Source organism: Diuraphis noxia, unplaced genomic scaffold (genome assembly GCF_037042655.1).
Source record: "Diuraphis noxia isolate RWA-SAM2 unplaced genomic scaffold, SU_Dnox_SAM2 contig0002, whole genome shotgun sequence".
Classification (NCBI taxonomy): Eukaryota; Metazoa; Arthropoda; class Insecta; order Hemiptera; family Aphididae; genus Diuraphis; species Diuraphis noxia.
This window is the reverse complement of record NW_028301712.1, coordinates 36,288,117-36,312,188: the sequence shown is the minus strand read 5'-3', so window position 1 is coordinate 36,312,188 and position 24,072 is coordinate 36,288,117. Positions and strand designations below refer to the sequence as shown.

Sequence of the window (24,072 nt, the reverse complement as noted above, 5' to 3'; positions counted from 1 at the left end):
ATTATTATAATGTAATTTTGTACATATTTTTGGCAAAAACTCGACAACTAAAGGTAACTTTTTGAGCCAACGATTGATCATCCGTTTATCATAGTATAGCATAATATTCATATTATATAGGTACATCATAATAAATTCATCAACTTCAATCTAATACACCTTTTTCTTTAAAATATATTTTCTTGGGTATTATGCCAAAATACTAACCATAACTTATTTCAGTTATTCTATTTTTACTAAATGAAATTTTTAAAGTATAATACATTTTATTATTTCGCTAAATGTACCTATAACTAAAACTTCAAACTGCAATAATTGATATATCAGACTATAGATTAATAAACCATTCCAGTTAATTAGTAAAAGCTACTTCATTGTAATATTCAATGGACTAAAACTATTTGTTTACAAAAAGCATATTTTTGTTATTGTTAAAATTTATCATCAGACTTTCAAAGTTTCAAACATTTTGAATTAGGATAACAAAAAAGTAAAAACATATGAGTGCTTAAGTAGGTATCTAATAACTCGTAAGTATGAGCCTAGATAAAATTTAAATGCATTTTTAATGTATTTTACATTTGTAAGGAGCACATATGTGTGTTTTTAAATAATAATTCTTTATATATTTTTTTCAAGTAATATAAAATACAGTATACACTATTAAATACAATTTTTATTTTTACTAAGTAGGTACTTGTAATGTTTATTATTTTCTAGTCGGCAAAAAGTACTCATACAATAATAGTAAGAATAAGTTCCTTAGTTTCAACATATATAATATAATGAATTACCTATGATAAATTATTTATTTAATATAAATTATGATGATCGATAATAATGAGAAACGGTAACTTATAAGTTTAATTGATTATAGTTACTTTTTACCAACAAGAATATTATTTACTGTTTATAAATCAATTTCATAGTTATCCTATCTTCAACAATCTTGATTAACTCTACAAACACAACTTTTGCATTTTATATGATATAGTGTAATTTCTTCCTTAAATTATTATAATGTATTATGTACCAACATAATATATATAATACTAAGACCTACTTTTTATTGTATTTTACATATTTTAAGAGAATAAAATTCATAAAACAAGTCTAATAATATGATAGAGAAAAATAAGACATAACACATGCTTTGAATAATTCAAAAGTGATTTGGGTATCTGAAATTTAAGTTTTCCAAACAAGAAGCGATCAATAAAAAAATCAAATATTCGAATTTATTACAATCATTTGGGGATTAATTGAAAAAATTATAATTATCAGTAATTTCTTATTAGTATGGAGGTCATCGAGATTAATAATTTAGCTACACTCGTTCAAATTGAAAATTGAATCAATGTCAAGGTCTGTTCTCAAGATATTAAGATATTGTTTTTTCAACTATTCCTTCTTTTTTATTAACTTGTTAAACATTTTAATGTTTAACACATCACCAGCAGCCACTTGACTGTTCTTTCTACTGAGTCACATTTTATTTTTGACATCATATTATTTTATTATGATGCTATATAAGATTTTAATATACAAATCACAAAATATTTATTTGGTCTTTACTTTTAAATTCAAGTAGTTTTTTTTCGTTTTATTATTTAATTAATTCAATGATGAGAGTATTTTTCTAAAACCACAGTTGATGGTCTGAAGTTCATGGTTAAAGTTTTAGTACAAATGATGATTTGTAGTACCCATTTGAATCAGTAGTATGGCGTTGCGACAGATGAATGTCTGTCAGCTGTACCGTTCCAAATGAATAATCATTAAATTTCTGCAAACAATTTTATGTAAACAATATTAGAACTGTAATGGGCTTTAATTGCTTGTTTTGGTTATTAATATATATATATATAACAACTAAATTAAAGATAATAACTAATCAAATTCAAAAAAATTATTTATAAATTTATTTTTTCACTCTTACTTCTATTATTTTTTTAGCGTCAAAAGTAAGATGAGATCGATTGCCAGAATTTCCATTAACACTGCATTGATATTCAGGGAATCCAGAATTCATCAAAGTTATATGTAATTTTACATGATTACTTCTGGGTTGTAACGCCAAATCTAAATTAATAATAAGTATAAATCAAATAAAAAATATTTCTGATGTAAATTAAGAAAAAATTATTTATTCTATTCACCACAGTCTTGGAAAAATGTTTGTATATTATCTGCCAACATTTGAATCTCAGGATTTTTTACTTTGGCATATAAAACATTCACTTCCGATGGATCGTCATTCATATAATCTAATCCAGACACCAATAAGTCTAAGGATTTCAAATTCATAGATCTAAGGAAAATGTTAAGGTTATTAATTATATTCAAATAATATAGATGGATATTGCACATATTATTTTAATTCTGTACTTAATTATAGTATTTTCACACTGTTCCATCAATTTGATAGCTCTTTTTATCTCTGCTGCATCGCATAGAACAAAACAGGTAATCGTTAAATGAAGTCTTAAGGGATCTTGAAATAAAAGATCATTGACACCACGGCACTGGCCACACTCATCAAGAACCATATTCTATTATATCCAAAATGATTTAAAATATTAAACTCAATAATAAAATCTTTTCAATTACAAATAGTTTAATGTATTGGATTTTAGGTACCTTGAAAGCCAAATAGTTTTCAATCACAATTGGATTGACCATTGGCAAGGATACAAAATGAGTCATACTCTGTTTGGATCGACCTCTCTTTATAATTGCATCAATTTTTGATTTAGCAGCAATGACGTGCGCTCTTTGTTCTCCTTTTATAGCTAAAAATTGAATAATTATTAAGATTTAAAATAATATTTAGTGTAATATGTTCAAGATAAATTTAAGATTACTAAATATTTTATATATTACTTAATATTTTAATTATTAAATATGTAAATAATAAGTAGATAGCATAAAGTTAAAGTTAAAATTTTATTTTATTTTTACTCTACTTAAAATTACTAGGGAAAATGTATCTTTATAATATGACTTTATTAAATGATGCTTACTTTATAGTTATACTTAACAATTTTAAATAAATCAGCTTACTTATTATATTCTTTTCTTTTATGTTAGGAATTTTAATTCTAGTTTTTGTTTGATATTCAAGATTTTTTAGATTCTCTCGATTTCTACCGATGATCAAACCATAAAATGTACTAAAATAAAAAAGTTTAATCAATTTAAAATCATTTATACCTACTTGATAATTCTTTATTTAATATTTAAGAGTCATTATTTCATTCAAATTCAATACGCAAGCTTTAGAAACATTCTGAATCAAAGACACTTCAAAATGTGTTTACTGACTACAACTATAGTTAAATATCATACAATTTAAGCATAAGAGTATTACAAAAATATGATACTGATACATCATATTACAGACCTAGAATTAATACAAAACTTAGCTTACAGTGATGGTTAAATAATTTTGTCATAGGATGATGGAGGGATGTGGATGTGACTGATTTTTTAAAATTCACTGTTTGATCATTAAAAATATAATTTATGGTTATAAGATCATAATAAAAAATGTATCCCAAAATCTATCATACTCCAACCACATGTTTAATCACTACTAAAGCTGAACAAAACATTATAATCAATTTACTTATTAAAATCTTTTATAAATTATTATAATCTTTTTAAACAATGACTCACTTTGGCACTTCTATTTTCAGTACATTTCGACCACCTTCCAAGTAAATATTCAAATCATCGCATTCTTCTTCGATATCTATAAAAATAACAACAAGTTTTATGGACATAGATTGTGAACAATGGTTTGAGTCAATAATTTATCTATCAAAATCTGTGCACCTAATTTCTCTACTCTGTTGTCACAAATACTAATAAATTATATAAAAACATCTATCATCCTAGAGAATTCCTTAAATATCTCACCATCTCTTTCGATATAAGATGGAAGAATTTCTGATATTTCCGTGTTGTGCGTTTGTATTTCATGTTTGTCCATTTCTGTTTCATCATACTCGTTTGAACAACAATCGGTGGTATTTAAACGATATTTTCGACCATCAATATTCAATATCTTAGGACGTAACACATCCATATTACTTTGTACGAGATTATAATTTACAGAAATACCTATTATATAAAATTATTCGATAAATATTAAATATTAAATTGAAATAAAAAAAGTAATGATGAATAATGAACCTACAACACAAGTTACTATATAGACTCATCTCGTACATTAGCCATTTCTGATAAGGCATGCAAAATGAAACCGTAATACTGCATAATGTATTGCCTATGCATATCTTAAAGGAGATTTAATAAGCATATTTAATATTTATTTTTCATATATAATTCAAAAATGAAGATGATAAATAAAAAAGCGGGTAGGTAAGTCGGGGATGTCGCTCTGCTGTACAGTAGGTTACAAGTGGGTTACTGTAATGAATGGAATTAAATTTGAATCCAATGATATCATATCATTGTCTACGAAAAATGATTCTGAGCCGAGACAGTTTATCTGTCTAGGATATATTATAGATTATCAAAAATTTATATTGTCAAAATTCAAACTTTGAATGCTTATAAAAAAAAATTGTGACTATTTATTATTTATTTTATTTTTCAATAGCTATTGTAAAAATATGTTAGGAGACTAGTTTTAAATTTTTAACAAATAGGTACATTTTTATCAATATTAATTTTGAAAACACTAATAATTTTATCGAAAATTACAATGCCTATAAATAGTTCAGCTTAAGTCGAAATTTTTTGAAAATTGCGTGGTCGATAGAATATAGAATATACTTATTTAAACATTCGTTGATAATTGTATGTATCTATGGTCGTTTGTTTTAAAGTTACATCAAAAACCAAAATCGATTTTGTCGAAAACTGATTGTGCGTAAAATTTCCCGTTTTTCCCTTAGTTTTTAGTTTGTTTATCCCGATGATTTAAAAGAAAATTGAGAATTTTTTACTTTTGATACCCCCCCCCCCTCCCCTCCAAAAAAGTACCAAATAGATTCACTTTCTGATCGAACGAAAATTTAATTACTTTTACTGCCCCAAAACGTGATGACAGAAAAAAAACACATCATGGTAAAATCAATACATTCTTTGCTCCGCTCAGAATATAAAATTATTGACCTTCAGGTAATAAAATAAAATATTAATTATATCAGTATCATATATTAAAACTAGTTATTAAATTATTTAATACGTATCTATATTATGCCCATCTATAGTTTTAAAATTGTTATTTACTATGTACCTATAATCATCAATCATGTCATGTAAAAAAAGAAAACTGTTTTTAAACATAACATAATGAAACATTTTAGATTATTTTCAAAACTAATATTTAGCGTTAACTATTGAAGAAATTAAAAAAAATATTTATATAGAGCGTATGTTACATATTAAGCAAGGCACATATTATACGTAATATATTTCTATTTTGTATGATAAACTCATATACTTGTCACGAAGATTGCTAGACAGGGCCGGATTGGTATTTATCAGCCCATCGAGATTTTCCCTTCTAAGCGACCCATTTACATATTCACTGTCACAAAATTTGGGTCTCTATTATTTTTATTGGTTTATTACGTCTAAAATCGATACAAACTTATTTACTTATACTAACATGTATTTATTTTTGGGGAAATACGTTTGGTCGCATTTAACCAAAACAGAACACTTTAGGGCGTAAATCCATAACACGTTTGGGCGTAATATTTCCCTTTATAAAAGTACGTTTGGGCGTATTTATTTCTTTTCATATATTAACATATTTTACTAAATCTGAGCCTATAGCGTTACTCAGAAGACACCGCAAGGAGGTTGGCTCAATAGTCTTCCAAAAATAAAAAAACGGCATCCTCGGTATCTGTACTAGTAGATAAATATCTATAGCTTTATTTGGTGTGGTATTTTCCAATAGTATTATGGTCTACAAATCAAACCATTAATTACTTATTAGATTAGATTAATTTTTAATATACTTTCGATTACTAGTTGTAATAACCATAGGCGTGCAGGTGGTGTATTCTTATTTTACAATTTATCACTATTCAGTATTCACTACTATTTTTGCCACCGTGCAAATAAGGCAATAAAATACTTGAATAAAAAAATAGTTTTCAAGTTTCCGCTGGTGGGACATAGGATGCACCACCCATGCGCACGCCTATGGCAATACCTATTGTGCCCAAAGGTGTTTTCATTATATGCGCCCAAACGTGTTAACAATTTTCAGGTAAATTATTTATACTGCGCCCAAACGGATTCTCCCCATTTATTTTCACCCACACTCTGACACTACCGGCCCTAACTTAAGCGGCCCACCGAGATTTTCTCGGTAGCTCGCCTAACCAATCCGGCGGCTCTGTTGCTAGGTATTTTGTGGCAGGAGGATCACCCACCCACCAAAAATGTTCGGTAAGCAACTGCTCAAAAATAATACCTTTGCCATGACACTGTGTCCTATGGTGATACAACTTCTATTTTTCAAATTGAAAGGAGCCGGTTCTTTTTAACTGCAAGTTATTTATAGTGGATGAATTTCTTAAAAATATTAATGTATTAAGTATTTAAATAAAAATTCTAATAAATAGTTTCCAAGGTATTAAAGTGAATAAAATATTTATATGAAGGATAATAATCCTAAAAAATTGTTTTATAAAAACATACTCTATAATATTATGTAATATTAAATAAAGAATTTGCTATAATTGGATCATTTTAACAAATTGTTTATTACTGTGGCTATAATATGTACCCAAAAAGCAAAGCTTAATTTTAAACTTACCCGGGAGATTCAATAAAACCTGACCTAATATTTGATAATATCGCGTATCAAGGTTTTTAGATTATAATTCAAAAACCTTGCCCGCGCATGTGCAAACTGTATTCTGGTGTCTACATAACAATAACATATTATATTATACACTGTGTATAATACACATATATATGTTTAATGTTTATGGTCTAGCCACAGTGTGTATAACATGTTATATTAATATGCTACATTCGACTATTTGTGAATAATTGTACTATTTCTAGTTTCCTACTCGAATAGCCAACAGCTTTCTACGGATTCGAATGGCCTTGACATACTTTTCGAGACCCCAATATCACAGAATAGAATAATATATTCTCAGTTATCTATTGTAATTCCCTTATCAGTTATCAGATAAGCAGATGCAGATCGATTAGATCGTTTTACTATAATTATATTGTAGTATTACACTATTAAATACATACTTTTATTTTTCACATACGCATTTTTTGTACGCCCTACATCTTAAAAACTATTTGATAATCTTCCTTAACAACATAGCTTAACGATTTCCACTACATATGGATAACTCCACTAAATCAGAGGTATGTATCTATGAGCACTTCAATGTGCTCCTTAGTTGTGTTAAAGAATTTGTTTTGAAGTAATATATATATATATATATAATAATCATATTTTTTTGATTTGCGTTCATAGACGTTGCTGGACCATGCAAGTATTAGTATCACAGAAGCTGATAAGCGTATGAATTCAGCGTTGAGCCTTAAAGAATACTATACTGTGTACATCATTGAAACAAAGTATGTAATTTACAAAAATGTTCTTAAACCACTATATAATTACTTATTATTATCCTATCACAAATGACACAAATAAAATAACTGTTAATCTTGTGCATGAAGAATTGACAGCGAGACATGGGCTGAAACAAAAGGAATACAAAAGTTGTCATTGGCAACCCGTCGATATACTGACTTTGTGACACTTCACAACCACTTGGGAGATAAATATCCTTGGGTTGTCATACCGCCTCTTCCAGAAAAAAAACAGTCTTTTATGTGGAACAGTGAAGCTGTGTCTGATACTATGGACCCAGATTTTGTTGATAGAAGACGTGCAGGACTAGAGAGTTTTCTAAAGAGAATAGCTAGCCATTCTGAAATAGGTTATGACGAATGTTTTCTCAAATTTCTTGGCGAATGTGATAATTGGATGGATCTATCAAAATCACATAACAGTGAGTCAAATATATTTGGTATAAACAATGTGTAATAATACAATTGAAACTAATAATGATTTAAAATACAATGTAAAAAAAACTTTTTCTAAAATCGCCATTTGCATGAATATAATTTCAGACATTTTAAAAGATACAGAGCTTACAATTAAAACAATGAATGCATCATTGAGGAGTAGAAATTCAGATAAACGGTTTGAAGCAATTAAAACATACAGCAATAAATTACAGGTATACCTCATATCAAATAAGAATTGTAATAATTCATATCTTATGTTTCATAAATATTTGGTATTATAGGGTTCTATAAATAAGATATTAACATATCGAGCAAAACAAGCAGAGCGACTTTACAACGTGGACATGATTCATTTGCACTATGGTAGAATTTTCAGTGAACTCAGTGCTGTAGACAATGATATTGGTGATGCAGTTCAGGTATTAATGTATAATTTTGTACATATATCTTAAATTCACTTAAATAAAACCAATTAAATTTAATATTAATAACTAAACTTTCAATACTATACCTAAAAAAAAAAATCATTGGTATGGTGTATTCTAACGGTTATTTATAATCGCATATATACATCATAGTTGAATAAGACGTTAGGTCATTAACAATAGTAGAAATAGGCTGTTCAAATAGATTTGTCATTTGTGTTTATCAGCAATTTAATATTGATTTTGAATGTGGAAAGTCCATGTTCTGTTAGCAAATAAGTAAAATTGGTTTTATATTTGCTTATATACATAATATGGCTGGTGTTTGGGGAATCAAATCTTCCTGAATAAAATTATTTTTAATTTCAACCATATTCTGGTCCACTAAATAGTGACTTAAACAGATTCTACTGTATTTTTGTTTCAATTTATTATATATTTTGTATAGATAATTTATTTTACAACACTAATTTTAGATTAACAATAAAAATTGTTTAGTTTTCTGACTAATTATTCTACTAGCTCCTACCCTAACAGACAGATTTTTTTCTCACTATTATTTATTAAAATCTAAATCAATGTTTTTGTTTTTAAGAGAAAGGGTACATAAATATTTGTTTATCACTGTATACCTATTATATGATATGACAATAGTATAAAATATTATTATTATGTTTTTTTTTTTTTTTATCAGGACTAATTTAAGTTTTCTTATATTTAGAGAACAGGCCATTATATGGACTCAATTGCTTCAGCTATAAGTCCAGCGTTGGAAGATGAAGAGGTTATTATGGACCAATTAAAAGAGTAAGACATTTTTGTTATTTAATAAATTATATTGTTTTTCAATTATTTTAGTATAGAAATAGTTAGTTTGTTATACTTAAAACAACTTGAATTTGAAGCCAATACTTTGTTTTAAAATAATGATTTGTTATTTTATGTATTAAACTACTTTATTAACTACTATGTATTGTTATCAACATATTTTTAATATGTTTTTTTTAGGTACTTGGCTTTTACAAATTCCTTGCACACTTTTGTAAAAAATCATGATTTACTACATTACAACTTAAATCAATTGAATAATATGCCAAATAATAAAGGTAATTTTTTATTTTTTATTTACTATGCGTATTTATACATAATATTTACTAAATTATTATGATCTTAAAATATAAATATTTTGCGTAGTGCATATTATTGTCGTGTTTTTGAATCGCAAATAATAATCATTATATAGCGGTTTATCTGCCACTTATAAAGAAAATATTATTGCTAAAAAGATATTATGTTTAATATTTCCATTAAAGGTATTTTTTATAATTTTATGACTAGTGATAATTATTTATGGAACACTAAACCTATTTTAAAGGATATTTATATATTTTACTAACAGTTAAATAATTATTATTAACTGTTTCAAATAAAGAACAATCATTATATTTCTTTAGTATAACAAGAGAATATTTTCTATTATTGAACTGAACTTATCTCTAATTTAAAATTTTGTTACTTAAATATTGAATTAAAAATAAATGTACATTACATATTATAATATGTTTTAGAAACTAGTGGAATTATGTCCAGACTCTTTGGTTATACTGCAGCTACAGCTGATCGTGATACAGCAGCAATAGAAGCTTTTGAAAATAAAAAATTAGAGGCAAAAGCAAATTATTCGTAAGTAATTCTGCTATAGTCTATTCTAAATAAGTGGCGAAACTAGCACAGCTATCTAAATGGTCGGATTGACTACAGTTGTTACTCGTCACCTTACATTTTGTTTCAATGCGTCAGTTTACTACACCACTCCTTCAGCAGTAAACATAACCGCAAACTGCTATTTGGTTGAGCTTTTTGCCTGAATTATTTTAAATAGAGTATATAAACACAAGTTTAGATGTATATACCTTAATATTTTTTTGGAACATCTTTTAGAATCATTATTATCTTTTATACAGAGATTTTTTTTACTAAATCATCTTAAATTATTTTTTCATTTTCTATATATTATAAATATAATCTATATTATAATAGTCACTAATTATCTCAATTTTTTTTTTTTGTATTGTAATTTTAATAATGCAAATTATATCAATTTAATATTAATTTAAAATTAACAAATTAGCGTTCTTGTAGAGATTATGTCTCACTTTTCTTAACTTAAATATTAAATTACTAAATGTAAGTAATTCATTTTTTTGTTTCATGTTAAGAGGATGTGATGCATTTACAGATAAAATTTAGTTATATTTATAATACATGTTTGGTCATATATTATAAGGTTGCCATATGTCTGGGTTTTGAATATAGTGTTCCATTGGTCCTGATAAAGTATTCGGATATGGACAATTGTCTCGGAATCAAACTTGAATAATTTATGTTAAAATTAATTATTGTCTCTTACTACCCATTTTTTTCGTTTTTTTTTTTATTGGTTAAGCTTCAACTAGGTATATAGGTTATTATTTTATTAATATATAGGTTATAATATAATACATAATATATTATATAATATAATACTGTAAAAATGTAATACTTTTGTTAAAGCTAATAACCTATATATAATTTATATATTATTGTACAAGTCAATTTTTTTAGATATAGAATTGTGTTTCAATGAAAATGGACAAATTGCTTTGTACAGGCTGTCAGGAATGTTGAAGTCTTTCCTAGCTTCGTTGAAGTTTGGTTAGTTGACGATGATGTGTTTGATGAAGTAGTTTTCATTGCATGTTAGGTATAGGGGTGGATCTGTCTGCCATGAGGTGTCCATGTGTGAATTTTGTGTGGCCTATTCTAAGTTGATTAAGAATTATCTCATTTTTTCTGTTTAAATCAATGTATTTAAGCCAGAGTTCTACTGAGTGCTTAATTTCTCAATTTCTCTTAACTTATTTTCTGTCGCCGTGTGCCATTTACCAGTTCCACAAATCAATGCAATATTTGTTTATATTTCTTTTTATGTCAACAAGTGATAAAAAAGTAATTATTTCACTGGCGGGACTATTTAATGCATTTCTTGCTGCTTTATCTACCTTCTAATTTCCTTTTATGTTGCAACGACCTGGGGTCCAAATGAATCTAATCTCTTTGTTTGATGAGGAAAGAAGGTTACTAATTTTAAGAGCAAATGGCTCAGTTAGTATTTTGGATTGCAGATTAGTCAAGGCACTGAGTGAGTCGGAACATAAATCTATTTTTGTATCAACTACACATTTCTAATTTGAAAAACAATATTTTTTTAATAAATTGTAAAACAATCAAGTCAGTTTTGATTAATTAACAAAATTATTTTCCTGGCTTGATGACGAAAATTCTTAATGAATATATTCTTTTTTCTGTTCCCTCATGACAATTTTTGTTATTACTTATCACTAATTGATAATTTTGTTAGTTACTCAATCTTTGTAATGTTGGATTAGTTTTTTCCTTTACAAATGTTGTTATAGAGTGCTGACTATATTGTGTGTGATTTTATAGTTTCAAAAAAAAATAGTCAATTGAAACTAGTAGTTTACTGCAGAAGAGTGGTACAATTTTTCCCATAAAAATCATACAATATTTTTTTATCATGGTGTTAGTGAAATGGTGACCTGAGCTATTATTATAATATATAAAGGGCGGTGTTGATTTAAACATTGAGTTTTATATTATATGTATAATGTGCTCTTACCCTGTATTAATTGATAATTTGTTCAATATTTACTCTATAGCTTATTTTCTAATTTAATAAAATACATTAATATTAACATTGTTGGTATTAAAATAGTAATTAATGATACATTTTATTTTAGTGAGTTTGTTGATAAATCATTAGAAAATTATAAAGAATTTGAAAGACAAAAAGACTTAGATCTTATGAACATTCTTAAAGATTATGTAGCATTCCAAACTAAGTATGCTCAAAAGGTACGTTATTTAATATTATTCAAAATTTAAATATAGTACATTACTGCTATTAAGAAATTATTTAGTAAAATATTTATTATATATTATGCTTAGCAAATTCATTTCTTATCTATCATAATTAGATTGTATATTAAATAATAAAATAACACCTTCCTTCCTTTTGTTTTCTTTTATATACTGTGTATTATAGTTTGTTAATATTTAATAAAATTGTTAATCTATTGGAACATAATTGAGTAGTTGTTATTTTTATTGAATTCAGTGATTAAATTAGTTATGATGTAACATTTAAAATTGACCACACAATAAACTGAACAAAATAACAATTTATAAAATCAAATTTTTTTGTATACACACTTGATACAGATACAATCCAAAATTATTTAAATGCTTTATACAATCATGCTGATATTATTATATATTAAATTTAAAATTTTGTTTTATAGGGGCTACAAACATGGAAAAATATATTACACAGCATACAAAGTATTGAATAAACCATTGCAACATATCATCAATATTTAAGTCAATTATTAATCCATTTAATTCATTGTTGTGTACCTCAACAGTCATTTTTATGTTAATTTAATACTGGGTCATTCCAATATTGTTGAGAATAATAGTTTACTTAAATCTGTGAATGTTACTTAAGAATCACTGAAACAAATTTTAAGTAGGCGTTGTTCTAATTCATTATATTGTTATTTATTTTATAGTTAAACCATATAACCATTAAAAATTCATCAAAGCACATCATTTTTATCAAATTACATTTTTTATGCAATACGTTAGCTAATAAAACACTTGTTATTTATATGTATATAGTAATTTTAGAACCTTAATGTGCCTAACTGAGATTGTTAAAAACTAAAAATGTGTATTAATTATTTAATATTTTTTTGTAAAAATTAAAATTAGTTAAATTTGGATGTATTAAACATTTATGATTGTCTATTAAAAACATTTATTTTAATAGTTTCTTTATTATCAAATCAAAAGTTGTTACCGAATGTATATTTGTTTATTTTATTATATTCTTATTTAGAAACTAAATGATTCTGTGTTTTATATTATATTCTACATTCTTATGGGCACCTACTAAAATATATTGAAATGTTATTAGATATTTATATTTATATTAATATTTTAATTAAGTTAGTTATCTAATTTAGTGTTAAATATCAAATAAGAGATAAAAATATTTTTGAGGAGGTTAAAAAAAATAGATTTTTTAAAAATCCTTTATATGTAACAACTAAAAACGTTAGTGATTTAAGAATGCCTAAATGTAGGTAGAGCAGCTATAAATATCAATAAGCTTCTATATTTCAAAATTAATGCTAATTTAGTTAACTTATAAATCATTTAACATTATGTTATGTAAGTTGTAAGTATATCTTAAAAAGTACAAAGTAAGCATAATAGTCATACATTGCTGTTTTGCTCAAATTTGAGCAAAAAAATTTTTTTTAAGTTTGCATAGGCTAAAAATACCTACAGCAATTAAAAAAATATATTTCATATTATATTTCTAAAGTATGTTTAAATAGTAAGTCACTCTGCTGTATAGAATAAACTTTGACTTTGGAGTGAATTAATATTATTAATGAGTAAATGTTGGTAAGGTTGTATCGAAAACTCCCGAAATTTCATTAATATCTTACAACTGTTTAAAATTAGAGGTAAATATGCTTGATGAACTACTTTGTAGAATAATTTTTTTTTATTATTTTTACCCTAACGCCTAAACCTATCTTCGGTATTGACTAAAATTATAATATACACGTATTGGTCGAACCCACGCCCAAAAAAAATTCAAATAGTTGAATCATTCAATCATTGTGTATATAGGTTTACGATTCTGACAGATGTATATATCAAAACGATTCAATCATTCTAATATGTATCAGTGTTTATTTAAAACTTAAATAAAAACCTTATTATTATAATATAATTTATATATAGTCCTAAGTTTAACATTTTTAGCGGAATACTTGGAGTTGATTTTTATTTCTATTTTTTTTCGCGTGTAAATTTTCTTGCCGTCTTTTTTTGGTAGAACAATATTTTTATAACTTCTAGTAGAAAATTGTTCTATTATCTATGTTGCATTTGTCGTCTATTGTCTAATGAGAAGAAGACAGTAAGATAAAACCACACAAAAAAAATATTGACATAAAACCCATCATTGTACAACGAAGAATTCCGCCTAGAATTTAAAATACAGGACTACCTTATATTGATTAGGTCAATTCAAACGCTGTTACAATATATTAATATAGTATTCTAAACTTTGCTCGGTCCCTACTAATTATGCACCTGTTATTAAATCTATTTACAAATTTTGGGCTGGTTAAAAATAAAATTGTAGACAACCGATATTGAGACAAATCGATAATAATAATATTGTTAATAAGTAAAAAGGCACTAACAATAAAGTGTTGAAAATTTTAGGTAAATAACTATTGGTTTTTTAACAAGCAACATAATATTATTCATAGGTAGTGTATTGTACAAATACAATTGTGAGTAAATTTTCAGCAAAAAAAATTATAAACTAACAAATTTTTATTTTTAAAAGTTTACGATGTGGTTGTCACGCTTATTTTTTATAACGTACCTACCTACATAATTATTCAACATTAATCAGTTTCATTGAATTTTAATAAACTAACCGTTTTAGCACAAAGTGTATAGGTACTTTTGCTACTATACACCACGTTATATTATTAGTATAAAATGGCTATGATTAATATTATTAAATACTAAGTGTATAGGGTATAGTGTATACCTATATTATAAATAATTTTAGATTTATGAATAGCTTAGGAGTAGAATTTAGAATATTAGAGACAAGTTTAATGAAAATAATTTTAGAGCCTATTATAATATAGATTCGTAATAATATTATAATATTCATTTTTAGTTTTACTCGACCATATAATAAACCTAACATACTTTATCATTTTATTATATATACATAAACTAAACAGTAAATATCTACACACACGCGCGCGCGCGTGTATATAGTATATGTAAACATCCGTTAACTTGGGGATAATAGCGTCTTAGGTCTATGCGGTCGGGTAGCTTAGTGGTAGAGCAATCGCCCGGCAAGCGAGAGACCTAGGTTCGATTCCTGGTCCGGCGGCTAGATTTTTGACGTTATTTCCCCGGGAGAAGTTAACATATATATATGTAATTCCTATGTATATAGGATGATTTCTTATTATCACTAATAATAGTCATTTTCTCGGTAAGTATATGTATGTAATCCTTTTTTTACACAACTTAAAGCCGAAATAATAGCTAGCACAACACTTTAAAATAACATCAAAACTTTAAATAAGTACCTATTGCCTATAACTTAGGGCTTATTGATGATTAAATACGAAAGTAATTACGTACATAATTTGAAATTCGATTTCTAAACACTTTAATATTTAGAAAAATATTCTGATTATAATTGTTCACAAAAATCACCGATGTTGTAATGATTTTGAATTGTGTAAAAAAAAATAATATATTTTCGAATACACGTAAGTCGTAAGTACATAAGAATTCTGAATTACCGAAAAACGACTACCTATTATACTGCAAAAAGTCACTTTGTGTGCATATTTCGTGCAGTGGTCACTAGGGCGATTGTGTGTATGTATGTTGTTTGTTCGTGAATGATGTATACGGCCGAATATACCTACCTGTAATATCGACCCACTCGGTGTTTAAAATACAATCTAGCACCATCGACTACCCACGCGAGGGGCTTGAACATTATTACATATTGTTTTTTTATTGTTAATATTATTACTATTATTATTATTATTATTATATGAATTAATATTAAATGTTGTTGATATAGTTTTCCTGCGTAAAGCAACCATTAAACGTCCACACTTCCACAGCAGCCGGCCGGATGACGTCTGGCGACGATCAGTTACGACCGATCGGCTCGACGAGTTGTCCGCCAGCCACCAGACGCACGCTGCACTCGTCGTCGTCGGCCGTGAGGAAAGTCGACGACGGCGTCTCCGTGTGGGGCGTAACGGTCCGTTCCAACTGTCAGATCGCCTTGCCCGTCTTCGGCACACTGTTCCTGGTCGTCGGCATAGTGCTCACAGGTAAGAGTTGTTTGTAATCCGAGGCAATTAAACTGGCTGTAGCTGATCAAAATCAGCAACAGCTGTAAGCGATTCATGCTTTAAGAAAAACATTTAAATTTTATCCTAGAGGCCTAGAACGCCTACAGGTATTTATATCTTATATAATATACATTTACTACTATAGATGGCAACCGTTTGTAAAATTAACGATCACAATAATAGTATAGGTATTATATAAAAAGGATAATTTCCGGTTAATTGTACGTGTATTTGTCAGTAAGAACGTAGGTACATATTAAAGTCGGAACGACGATGTGGGGAAGAACGTTCGACTACTAATAGTATCGAAATTTTGAATTTTATCATTAATTGTACTCAACAATAATATTATGTATAGTCGTAATGGACGAGAAGTAGAATTGCTTACGACTAATATGATAAAAATTATTAGTTTTCATCGAGTCAACGATTGATTAGCAGACAATGAGATAGGATTAATTAGGATCGATTTCTATTTATTTTAAATCTATTCCATTACTTTTCATAAATTCAATTAGATTTAAATGAAAAATAAAATAAAATAATCAACTAAAAATTAATAATTCTCAGTTATTATATTGTCGGTGTAGACTTGACAGGGACGCATCCAGAGGGGTCCTCATCGGAATGGATGGTATGGTGCATATATTAATTGATTGTAAACTAAAAACTCACGTCATACTATATAATACATTCCGTATGATATACGATCATGTAAATTAGGCCTTATTCCTTGGGCCATATAAAATAATGTATTATTTATATTTATTTGAATATAATAAGGTTAACTATGAACCAATAACAATTTTATAATAGTCCACAATTTATTTCGAATTATCTTGACAACAAATTAAAATTATAACTCAGCTATTTGAAGAGAATTACGTTATGTTCGGCACCGTCAAACGAAGTATAGATTCCTCCATCACACAACTGAAAAAATGCACAACTCAAATTCTTTAGAATAATATCTTGATTCATTTAAAATAATACAAATTAAAAAAAAAACTTTCACAGATTTTTTAAACTGGTCAAATGATAAATTAACTAAAATAATAATATAATAATAATAATTGATGATAAATGATAACTTTTTTTCCATCTCCCATTAGATATACGTACGATACCGTAATAGGCGTAATACGACACCCACTTTAATTATTTTACCCAATTCAACATTGCCATAATCAGGGTATATAACGTTAATATTTTAATAGTAAAATACAGAAGTATAAAAGATAAAACCCGTAATGTTATAAAGTAGTTGTATGTATATTTTATACTTATATATACTTAGTTATTTGACTTGAAACCTATTAATAATATATTTCCAAGTGCTGACACATTATACAATATAATATTTTTATAATTGTTCTTAATGTATAAGTATACTAAAGTTCAGTAAAAAATCAATATTTGAAATTAGAATAATTCACAAAAAATAGAACAAAATAAATGTGTGAATATTTTTAATTTAGTCGCAAGTTTAAAAAATATTCTGTGTATTAGTTTTCGAAAGTTTTTCGGCTTATGGACTCATTCGGTTGATGAACTCCAATGGTTTAGTCTGTACCTATTATATAATAAGCCTATTAATATATGTTTAAGACGGCGCTATGTGTAGGCAATTTAGGGCCATAGATTTTATTTAGTCATAATCATATTATTATGTATTAAGCCGCGTACACACTTGTAACATTTTCTGTTACGCTATAACGCCGTAACACCGTTCCACTAGTAAGTTGTCTTACGCGCTAATGTTACAAGTGTGCACGCGGCTTTATAATTTATAGTTTATTGTTTTATGTTTGTCAATAATAAACTATATTACCAGCGACTAGCTGCATGTAAAATGTATAGAGCTATTGTGTCTATTGTTCTAATAAAGTAAAATTTATTCACGCAGTTATATCTTATGGCTGGGTAACTGGAGGTGTCGATGACGACTCGAAACGTAAGTTCTACTCGAAATCTGACAACGGACGATTGTTGGGACCCATATGTTTGGTCATGTCGATCATAATGTTCATTGCAACAGCAGTGCTCCGGACAATTAGCACTAACGCCCGTTTCCGACAAACTCGTGTTGGATTTCACTGTCCCGTCCATGGTGACTTCTTTCCAATCAGTCCTGGACCCGATCCGAGGAAATTCTCCTGTAAGTGTGTATCGATAAATTTAAGTATTTGAAAACGCGGTCTTTATAAGATTAATTTTTATAAATCAAAATTAATAAATGCACAGTTTAATCAAAAACCTTGCAATCAAGCTTAAAAAAATCACACCGTCGGTACATAATTCCACCAATTTTGTACATTAAATATTATTTAATACTACATAATCGATGACATAGCAAATTTCAGTTGTATACCTATATATTCAATAGGTATTGTATCTATACTATACTTTTTTTCGTGTAATCAACGACGCTGATCTTGTAATAATATACCTGAACGGTGTGGTTTTCACAGTTTCTACAGAAAACATTGACAAAGACCCGTGGACATGCAACTGTTTGAATCGATCGAAAGCAGACTCACAGGAAACATTGGCTGTCGAAGACTTTCCTCCGCAATGTCCACACAACGGTGCGCACGGGAGCACCACCAGGAGTCCGAGTCCCGTGTCCACATGTCCGACTCCGAAACCGTTTTTGATATTCACTGATTCCGCCCATGGGTGAGTATAATATACACGATTGTACCTACAACATAACTATATGCGACCCAGAATAAACTGCTGCAATAATGTTCATTTTATGTATCTATTATGCACCTATTACAACTCAGCGTCTCAGCTGGTTTAAATATTAATTCCGTGTCGAAATTAAAGAGATAGAACCATACGCAATACGCATATTGATGGTATGTTAAATATTTAAATCTTTCTATTGGCGTCTATATCGAACGTGAAAAGTTTTGATTGATGGCAGAAATCAATTTTTATTAGTTGGAATTAGGATAAGTTTTAATAAACATTGTAAAAAAGTTTTTAACCGTTTTCATCCCGTTATTTATTCAGTTGTGACGTACAATGTCAAAGATTTTTTTTGAAAATTATTTAAAAAAATACCAATCTGATCTGACTGAGTTGTAATTTTGTATTTTCCGTTATGCATGTGTTATTTTAATACTTTTTCACCAACGACGTTTTTTTCAGTGCTTGCAAGGAACTTTACAGTGGAAATACTCTATTCCCGGATGAACCGTTTGGATCGATCCGATCTCTGTCGGTTCCCAACGACAACCTGACAGTGGCGTGTTTTCCCGTCGACCGCTCGTCCGAACAGTATTTGAATGTGCCCGAAGATGCTTGGTCCCACAAGAGGTAGGCATCATTTATGAGGCCGTAATAGGTATATGATAATTTGATTTAATATGACATCTTGATGTGGTTGACAGGTTATTTAAAACATATAAATACGCAATCTTCATGAGAAATTTAATATGTTTCAACACTAAGTGAAAATCAACACTGTCTATCATACACTATATATATAATTATAAACATTTTATTGTAAATGTAAGACTATTCAAATTATAGTTGTTCTTACATAACAGCTATTACAATTAACAGGACAATTTACCGAGGAAATGTTAATCTAAGCTCATCGTATCAGAATGCACTCGTTAGATTTCCAATCTATAGGTTATAACCGCTGCTAGAGAATATTTTAAATCTTTAAACAGTTGTATAACCGATTGAAATTGGCGATAAATTATCACTGGTGCAGGTTTCAATAATAATCTAAATATCTGAAAAATATAAAGGCCACTAGATAGTGGCTACAGCAGTTTAACGCACTGTTCTTGAATAATGTTTATAATTGCCATAATTGGTTACGATTGTATGAACTAAACACCGCGGTTCAGCTACATTGCAGAAAATGCAATTACCAGTTTTTTCCATATGAATTTATAATATGCTGTTTATATACTTACCTTCAACAAAGATAAACTGTACACATAAATGCAGATATTTCAATATTTGTTGCTGACAATCTTTGTGTATACCTATCTCATGGGTAATACAGATTAAATATTTATATAGGTATTGTTATGCGTTGGTCGGCTGACTGGTTAGTACTTGTCTGCTGCTAATTTCTTAATGGTGATTTCCGGATTATTTTTCAATATTCAGTATTTTAATAAATTATATTAATAAGTATCACACAAAATTATGAAAAAAAAATTATCACAATAAATATCCAATACCTTAGCAATGTCTAAATTCAAATAATTTGATGATAATGAGTTGCATATTATTTAATAATACCTACATACACATTTTAAATCGTAAATCTGTGAATAAGTTATTTACAATATAGATTTTAAACATTTAACTAGGTACTGTCTAATAGAATATCATATTAAATTATGCAAATAATATAGTTAAAAATAAAATAAAAATGTATATATTATGTATACCCAAGTACCTATTCGCAAATCATGATATATTGAAGTTTGTCATGTAAACTTATCTACTTAGTGACTTGAAAATCAGTTTAGAATAGTTTTTTTGTGATTGGTCGTTACAAGATTCCTAGTCACATAAGATATAAGAAGTATGAGTATCTATGTTTTATTTGTTATTCATTTTATGAGACCATCCATTGAAATAGGTAATAGAAACCAAGATAATCCTCAAATCTTTTTTTTAATAATTGATTTTTGTATTATAATATGTTATGTTTTATATTTTATTACTGTTTTTTTATCCATCCAATATTCATAGTTAATAATTTAATATTTAGATTAGTGTATTGTTAAATGTATTGTTACTACTATAAAATACACTGGAATTTTCACTTTAATCGTAGATTACGTTCTTGTACACGTAACGTACCGTATGAATAAAAATCATAAAAAATATGAGATAGATAAATTGATTATAAATAGCTCGATCGACTGTAGTTTGGCCATGACTGAAGATCATAATTTTAATTATCCGCTAGACACGACCGCCGACCAATTGAAGGATGAAGATACTGATGATACCCACTCAACCGGAATTCTCTAATTGGAAGTCTATTCCGATTTATTGTCCCAGTGTATTTATTGCAGTAATAATTATACTATTAAATCACCGTTTAATTAAACATAACTGTAGGTACGAGTTTTTAAATTACGATTCGTTGTACGCATGTAGTTATTAATTTTTTTAAGTATTATTATATTGCAGTTATTGCAGGTTTTATTAGATATATGATTAAAGCGTATAAGTTGATTAGTATCGAAGCCTGTGTAAAATTACATAATTAAATTTCTAGAAAAATTGAATTACATAATAATAATAATAATGACATGTTCCTCAAAGCTTAAGTCCTTAAGGACTTCAAAATGTTGATCTATTCAATCACTACAACGTCATCTCAAGATTATTTTTCATCAGAATGATATTATTTTTTAATTACTGTGTGTTTTATATTTTGCTCACAATAGATTGAGTTGTCCGAGTCTGCCATCGGCGGGAGATGAATTTCCACAGCCGGTTCACAAGCCTCTGACACCACAGGTTGTAAAGGTAACGCGTGAAATTAAATTCGTCACGCCTGCGGACAAGAACCCATGAGTATTTATCATCTATAACCATGTCAAATATTCCTGATGCTGTTCAGATCGACAACGATTTATAAACATATTTTATGAATTCAATTGTTTGCGACTCTTAGAAATGTGATAAATCTATAGTTAATTATAGGCATTTACATTAAGTCTAAGTGTCAGTTTTTTCTACACAGAATATTGTATGATATTTAAACTAAGTGATAAAGTTAAAATTAAATTATTTTCTTAATAGTATACCTAAACTATAAATTAACTTTTAATGTTTCATAAATATTCTTGAATCATTTTTTAAAATAAACTTCCTAAGTTTATTAAAACAAAGAATATTGTATTTTTCACAAACTATATGAATTTGATAATTTAACTAGATATATTTATTATACAACAGATATTATATTAGCTACTTATAAAATGTTTGAAATTTCAGCACAGTATTGTAAATCATTAATTATAATAATCATATGTAATAAATATAGAATATTATCAACTGTGTTAGAAATTAATTTAAAAAAAAACAATTTATTAAGTAGCCAATAGTTTTATAGAAAACTATAGTACAAACAAATTTTTAATACCTATTAAATATTCGTGCAATTTATATTGCTACTTCGAAACTTGTATATAGGTGCTCATAAAAATTTAATTTTAATCTTGAATTATATTAGATATAAGGTGGAACTGTGGAAGGCAGGTACTTCATACTTCAGATATTTTAAAATTGTAAATGAAAAAAAATGTTACTTGTTATGAATTTATGATGCCACATATTATTTTTATGAATCTATTTTAAAAATACTAACTTATATTCGTCATTATTCAAAAAATGAATGGCGTTCATTTATATTATAGTCAGAAGTCAGAACGTCAGAAGTATTTTTTATCTGATGTTTACTGAAGAATATTTATTTACTTAAATTCAAACAGAATAGATACGAAATTATAGTATTAAATTCGGATTATCATTGTACAGTTCTTATCAGTTAAATACTACGTTTATATGATGGCGTTAAAACGGTTTGAAGCTTAACCGGTTTAAAATTCTTAAATTACATAGTGGAAGCGTTTTAATGCTATCATATTAACGCGTAGTAATAGGAACTTAATTTATACTTCTAGCGATTTAAAATAATGTTTCATCTTCTTATAATGATATGGAAATTTATAATTTTTGTCGGATTTACTTCATGGAGGAATAATCATTAATGTAATACATTTCTTTATTTGTTAAGTTTAATTTTATTATTATTATTATTATTATATTATATCATACATAATCACTTTCACCAGTGAATAATATATTCACAACAATTATATAGACACGAAAAATGAAAACCGATAATACTGAGATTTAGTCTTAAATAGAAAAACACCATTCACAAGTTTACTACTACTGTTGAATAGCATAATTATGTTTTACAACAAATAATTTATGGGTATGTATTAATTTTAACACATTATTGCAGATGACGGAGAACAAATAACTTTATTTTCGGCCTACACATTTCAGACATAACGTTGGTGTATTATACTTCCCTCACGACTTCATCTTACACAGTTTACCACGTATGGCCGGGTTCGTTTAAAATAAAACCCGATATGTTTACACACATGTTTTTCTGTATACAGTCCTCGTGTAAATTGAGAGAAATATTTAATCGATCGTATTGTTTATACTTACTTTCCATTCAAATATTTAACACGACAACGATATATACATAAAATATGTTTTTACGAAATGGATAATATTTAAATATATTTATACACATATAATTTATTAAATAAACAACGCTTTAATAAAGGTTATTGCCCCTAACCACCGTCGGTTCTTGAGCAACGGCCACTGGTTATGATCTGCTGAACAATGCTGGGAACATTTTGATGTATACGAATTAATAGTTAGGTATGGATTAAATTGTATTCGTGTTATAGAAACTAATTTCCAAATTATTTATACAAATCGAATTTCAG

General features: G+C 27.5%; 3 protein-coding genes and 1 non-coding gene across 5 annotated transcripts; 3 read left to right on the top strand and 1 right to left on the bottom strand.

Moving 5' to 3' along the window:
- Positions 1 to 658: 658 nt before the first annotated feature.
- On the bottom strand, positions 659 to 4,412 carry LOC107162766 (activating signal cointegrator 1 complex subunit 1). The gene is made up of 9 exons (XM_015509785.2): positions 4,202 to 4,412; positions 3,922 to 4,125; positions 3,679 to 3,754; positions 3,064 to 3,173; positions 2,641 to 2,792; positions 2,389 to 2,552; positions 2,160 to 2,311; positions 1,940 to 2,082; positions 659 to 1,786 (listed from the first exon to the last, which is right to left on the bottom strand). The coding sequence occupies exons 1-9, from the start codon at positions 4,254 to 4,256 to the stop codon at positions 1,673 to 1,675; spliced, it is 1,170 nt and encodes a 389-aa protein (XP_015365271.2). The 5' UTR covers positions 4,257 to 4,412; the 3' UTR covers positions 659 to 1,672.
- Positions 4,413 to 7,180: 2,768 nt separating this feature from the next.
- Positions 7,181 to 14,349, top strand: LOC107162764 (sorting nexin-4-like). The gene is made up of 10 exons (XM_015509783.2): positions 7,181 to 7,383; positions 7,496 to 7,599; positions 7,702 to 8,036; positions 8,158 to 8,267; positions 8,337 to 8,474; positions 9,202 to 9,287; positions 9,489 to 9,586; positions 10,049 to 10,163; positions 12,281 to 12,395; positions 12,842 to 14,349. The coding sequence occupies exons 1-10, from the start codon at positions 7,360 to 7,362 to the stop codon at positions 12,890 to 12,892; spliced, it is 1,176 nt and encodes a 391-aa protein (XP_015365269.1). The 5' UTR covers positions 7,181 to 7,359; the 3' UTR covers positions 12,893 to 14,349.
- Positions 14,350 to 15,475: 1,126 nt separating this feature from the next.
- TRNAA-GGC (transfer RNA alanine (anticodon GGC)) lies at positions 15,476 to 15,548 on the top strand. Its single transcript has one exon. It is a non-coding gene; the product is annotated as a tRNA-Ala (tRNA).
- Positions 15,539 to 22,523, top strand: LOC107162768 (uncharacterized). 2 transcript variants are annotated; one of them, XM_015509789.2, is made up of 6 exons: positions 15,539 to 15,651; positions 16,258 to 16,516; positions 18,444 to 18,695; positions 19,009 to 19,216; positions 19,697 to 19,864; positions 21,979 to 22,523. In XM_015509789.2, exons 2-6 carry the CDS (start codon positions 16,312 to 16,314, stop codon positions 22,106 to 22,108), a joined length of 963 nt encoding a protein of 320 aa, XP_015365275.1. In that variant the 5' UTR covers positions 15,539 to 15,651; positions 16,258 to 16,311; the 3' UTR covers positions 22,109 to 22,523. The 2 variants fall into 2 exon arrangements, with proteins under 2 accessions (XP_015365275.1, XP_089077068.1); XM_089220942.1 differs by lacking the exons at positions 15,539 to 15,651; positions 21,979 to 22,523 and adding an exon at positions 19,939 to 20,058 and having other exon boundaries at positions 16,138 to 16,516.
- The last annotated feature ends 1,549 nt before the right edge of the window (positions 22,524 to 24,072 follow it).